Here is a 5,701-nt window from a genome sequence, read left to right as displayed (position 1 = left end):
CTCACTCCGAGCTCTAAATCTTTAAAACTACCAGAAAAACTTGAAAACCTAAGAGAATGTTATTTAAACTAGAGTAATTTTTTTAAATATGAGCATAAAAAGATCTATTTATGTTCAATAGTACTTGAGATATAGCTTTTTAAAAAGCATCATTTCATAAAAATGTACTGAAAGGTCAGTAGTTAGTGAATTTACTTTGAGGAATCTATAAATCAAAAACTATTCGACATACAGATGTCTATTAGCACTCAAATTAAAGCTAGTTTGATGTAATATAAAGTGATTTATGATGTTTATCTTCATAGGAGTAGTAGTTTTCATGATATTTGCTAAAATAAATTAATTTCTAGTTGTTTGGACATAATTTTGTATGGAAAATTCATATTCATATGTAAATATCATAAAAACTGCCCCCTACAAAGATAAACGTTGTGAAATATTTTATAACTATCCCAATGAAGATAAATGTTATCAACAACTTTACAGTACATTAAACTAGTTTTAATTTGATTTATGCCAGTGCTGCAATCAGCATCACAGCACTGCGGTGAGCCCATTAGAGCTTAAGTTTGATAGATTTCAAGAAACTTAATAAGCTTAAGGCGTTGATCAGTTCGCACTGCTTGGGATCTGCCACACAATCCGCCCCAAACAGTGCAAACCTCATCCCTGCACAATGTTCGCACCAACAAATAATGTGATAGGCCATCTCATCCTCAGCATTGCAGAATCTACGCAAGGGTGACTCTGTTAGCTTGAGGTTAAACATATGTTTATTTAATCTACAATGACCTGTATAGATCCCTGTAATTATCCTAAGAGAGGTCCTGTCCAGCCGAAGCAGTTTATTGCTTCGTCCCCTACGGGGTTCATCAAGGAATAGTTTAGCCTGTCTTAGTCTTTTATTGAGCCAATGTTGCTTGGTTTTTTGCCGCCTTTATAGTGCTTTTGGTAAAGCTTAGGCTAGTGCCAGGCTCTGGTGTGAAAGGAATGGTTTCAGAGCCATTCCTAGCAAGTTTGTCAGCATGTTTGTTGCCGGTGTTACCATGGTGACCCAGCACCCATTCAATGCTGACACTATTTATGCATGAGAGTCTGTTGAGTATTGTATAGCAGTCTTCAACAACTCTGGAACGAGTGACAGGGCTACCGAGTGCCCCTAATGCAGCCTGGCTGTCGTGTAGATGGTGATTCTTTTACCAGAGAGCCCTTTCTGTATAAGAGAACTAGCGCAATGATTTATTGCGAGTATTTCGGTTTGAAATACTGAAGTGTACCTCTCTAAGGGAATAGATATATCTTCCAATGGCTTATTGTCATAGATGTTGGCTCCTGAATTCTGCACTTTTAGCGAGCCGTCCGTGTAGCAATTAATGCCATTGTTCGATTTATGTTTCTTTGTTTTATGGATTTTGACACTTAAAAGTAATTAGAAATAGTTTTTATTAAAGTAATAAAAAATTGGAGTGAAATAACTGCCTTTTTTCTCCTCTTTTGCTCTTGTATTATATTTGATGGACCAATTTACCATTACAGAGGGTAAATTTTTGATTGAAAAATTGTATATATTATAGAGATGAAGCAACTAGTTCGTGATATCAAACATTAGGGTGTTAAATGTATTCCATATTGTCTTTTAGACCTAGCATATTATAATACCAACATTTTTAAACAGTTTTATTTTTTAAATAATTTTAATTCTGAAAATAAAAGTATTTCCTACATCTAGCATCACAATACCATCACTACTAGATTGCCTTCAGTCAAATAACAATAAAATATTTATTCCCACAGATCTTAATGTGACATGCAAATTTGAAAATCTTACTGGGATATGTAAAAGTAAAGATTCATGCTTTATGAATTCATCAACCATCAAACTGGAACCTTGCTATAAAGGTGATATCTCATTTGTATGTTGTCCACCCGAAGAAATACCATTTCCTAATAATCCAATTCAAACTGATAAAAATGTAACTAGTAATCGTCCCAGACGAATTCCGGGGGAAAAGGCAAAAGAAAGTAAGTATAATATTTAATATTTTATGTTAAAATTAATAACTATTGATAGAAGCAAAGGTTCAGAAATATAGGTCTTGTTCATTGTCTAGATATTTCTTGAGGTTGATTTTATGTATTACCCTTTCAAAGTTGAGCTTTGAGTTCATGTATTACCCTTTCAAAGTTGAGCCTTGAGTTCATGTATTACCCTTTTAAAGTTGAGCCTTGAGTTCATGTATTACCCTTTGAAAGTTGAGCCTTGAGCTCATTAATTTCTAGAGTGAACTTTTCTATTGCTTCCTCTAATCTGGACTTTTGCTGGAAGCTCTCCCCGGAAAATCTGCAGACAGAAATGCAGTTTTTGAGTTCCCCGAGTACAAATAATAAAATCTCTCAAAACGGTCTGGTTGTATGTACTCACATATGGTCAGTATAGCTCAAAAACAAAGGGTCGTACGAAATTCAAATCGCATATTTAAGGTGGGTATATACCTGGGATGTTACAGCAACTTTTTTTATAAAATTGACTGACCCGAAGTGCCAATTAAAAGAGCTCCATTTTCACATTTTTTTTTTTAATTTCTCAAAAACTTGTATAATAATTTTGATTAAGTGCAGTATATCAATGTACAATTTAATATTCTTAGGTTTTTGGTTTTATTCTCTTTGAAATAGTTTGACAGGACTTAAATGCCGAATTTTCAAAATGGCTTCCTCTCAAGTGTCTTCAATTTTGTTTGTTTGAAATAATTAACTAACAATTTTTCTTGTTTCTTTGTTTCACCTGAATTAAGTCACCTGAAGAGTTGGTTTTTTGAACAATTTAATTTTTTTTTTGTTTTATTTCTATATTTTTAAAAACTTGTGACATAAGCCCACAATTTTATTGTACTATAAGTAGTGTCTAGTATTGGGTTGTAAAATAAGTTTATAGCATTTTTTACTGGTGATTTCAATAAAAACTTCAGATTCTTGTAAATATTTTTAATCAATTATATATGACCCATTTTGATCTATTACATGTTGCTATCATTCAGGTTAAGTTTTTATTTCCATCCTCCCAGAACTTCTCAGATTTTTGCGCAATGAATTCCTAAATGTGCGTTTTGCAGTCCTTGAGCAAATTAAGAGTTTTGAAGGGCCCTAAATAAGTGAAAATCTGGTGGGCCTAGGTCTGGTGAATAGGGTTGGTGGAGAATTATATCCCAGCCAAACTCCAATAATTTCTACAAAATCACTAATGGATATGTAGTCCATTAAATTATTTTCCGTCAAATTGTGAGGAACCCATTTTCACTTCGAGAAACATTTTCCGCAGCCCCCAAATGATGTAAGACACTTGCATGAGATATGTTAAGCGTTTCTGCAATATCCCGTGTCGTAGAGGGAGGGTTGTCTGTTACCAATGCTTGAATTTAGTCATCAACAGTTGAAGGACGACCCAAGCGCTTTGCATCTTCCAAGTCAAAATTTCCAGTTCTGAACGCAACAAACCACTTAGGGATGGTGCTTTCTCATAGGCATCATCGCCATACACACTGTAAATTTTGTTAACCGTCGGTGCAGCGGATTTTCATTTCCGGAAATAAAAAATCATTAAATGATGAAAATGAATTTTTTTATCTTCCATTTTGTGCAAGCAAAATACCACTTTAAGATAAGGAATCTCAGTTGAAACTGATGCATAAAAACACCTTAGCTGATCCTTTTTTAGAATATGTAAACATGATTTTATAAACAGAGAGGTATAAATTGAAATCTTGAAAAACGGCACGAACTTATTTTACAACCCAATATATTTATATAGTTGACACTATTTATTGACCGCATCCCTGGCATTCTGCTTCTAATTCACATATGGTCCAATAGTAAATGGTTAATAATTTTTTTGTAATTACTGATTAGTTATCAACCCTGCCTTGTTAACTTTTACAAATTTTAAATTTTTACACTAAAAAATTTTCAGTGTGCAAGATTTATGGAGAGACAGCTTATAGACGTGTTAAAAATCCAACTTCTAATGGACCACCAGTTTTTGAGACTCTTGATTGCCCAGTAGTAGAAACACAAATAAAAGGAGGAGCAAATGCCTTAGAGAGGGAGTTTCCTCATATGGTAAGTACTATATTATTTGATAGAGAAATGAATAAAAATAATGCTGCCCAAATACATTAGGTTTTTATAATACACAGTGTATCTATTAATCCATGATCGGTTCATATATACAATATATATATTGTAATATGCTCTTTTATGAGTAGATCATTATTTTTTATATGTAACAGATTTTTAGTATAATATCCTCTTCTTTTATGAGTAAAGAGTTATTTTTTATATATAAATGATTGTTAGTAGGTTTTATGTGATTTGTTATTTCAACATGTTTATTTGTAGTATTAAACCTAAAAGCAAACTAACCAATTTTGTTAAGTAAAATATGCAGTCACAAAAGATATTGTTCAAATTCAAGATGTGTCTTGCGAAAAGTACGTTGAATCGCGCCATGTTGAGCAGATTCAAAAAATATTTCAAAAACTCTATTCTAACTTCCCATCATAATTGAAAATGCAGTAAATTTAAGAAAAAATAGAAGTCAAGAAATAATGCTAAAGAATAATATTCAGAAAGTCAATCATTTACAAAAATCCAAAACTGTTGTACGACAATCGATGTTTACATGGAACATCGAGACAGGTTTTTGTCTCTGGCATTTCATTAGTTGCTTAGGAGCGGGCTGAGAATGATGTTTCCTGGAAGAGGAGGTCCTCATCAATCTTGTCCAGCTCAAGAATGGACATCTTGAAAAAGAATACATCAGAGTGGACATCTTGAAAAAGGATACATCAGAGAATCACCCATGAAGAAAAAAAGGATTCCTTGTTTGGGTCACCAAACAACACACTTTGCTGGATGAGAAGTATGTAAAAAACTGTTAGAGGACCAATGCTTTGTTCCATTAGTGTTTGTTTGTTGAAAGATTGTTAACAGCAAATGTTGGTTTGTTGAATAAGAAGACAAAGAAAAACATCAAAAGAATATTCTATGAAATTGGTTAGTATTGTTTTACCTAAATTTAAATACCTTGTAAAAATAGATATTAATCTAAATTAAGTGTTATTGGTGAAAAAGTGTCTGTTTCTGATTGCCTAGAAACCCGCCCTGAGATTAAGAGTCTATTATGTTATAAAATTCTATCTGCTAAATATTAAAGCTTTTTTTTTTATTTGAATCCAAGCTATTTTTTAGATATGAGAATTATGTTAAAAACTAGTAAAATTACTTTTATTTTTTTAATTATTACAATATATATATAAAACAGTAATTTTTTTTCCCATCATTTTTCCTTTACAATCTATACTTATCCACAGACGAAATACAAATATTTTATTTTTTTATCAATTTAACAATTTCATTATATTTAACAATTTTATTTCATTAACTTGACAATTCTATTCACTCCATCTCACTCTCTCAGACCTCCCTATCCCAGTGATCCGCTATCCACGTTCAATCCACAAAAAAAATATATCATCAGACAGCAATGTAAAGTCAAACCAAAGACATATTAGTCACCACAGTAGATCAGTTTATATAAAGAAACAAATAAATTTAAAAAAAAATAAGGATATAAAAGTTTATAAAAATATAGATTTAGGAAACAAACAAAAAGTTTGTTAAAAGAAATACTTAAATAAGTTAA

General features: G+C 32.0%; 1 protein-coding gene across 1 annotated transcript in view; it reads left to right on the top strand.

Moving 5' to 3' along the window:
* Positions 1-5,701, top strand: part of LOC112211527 (transmembrane protease serine 9) — a 43,640-nt gene that overhangs the window by 21,632 nt on the left and 16,307 nt on the right. Inside the window, exons 8-9 of the mRNA XM_067044623.1 lie at positions 1,795-2,022; positions 3,968-4,116. Of these exons, the coding sequence (XP_066900724.1) occupies positions 1,795-2,022; positions 3,968-4,116 (377 nt within the window). The remainder of the gene's footprint in view (positions 1-1,794; positions 2,023-3,967; positions 4,117-5,701) is intronic.

The sequence above is a fragment of the Halyomorpha halys genome, unplaced genomic scaffold, assembly GCF_000696795.3.
Source record: "Halyomorpha halys isolate HHAL.00 unplaced genomic scaffold, Hhal_1.1 Scaffold347.1, whole genome shotgun sequence".
Lineage (NCBI taxonomy): Eukaryota > Metazoa > Arthropoda > Insecta > Hemiptera > Pentatomidae > Halyomorpha > Halyomorpha halys.
The sequence above is the reverse complement of the archived record's forward strand: the minus strand, read 5'-3'. Positions and strand labels throughout refer to the sequence as shown.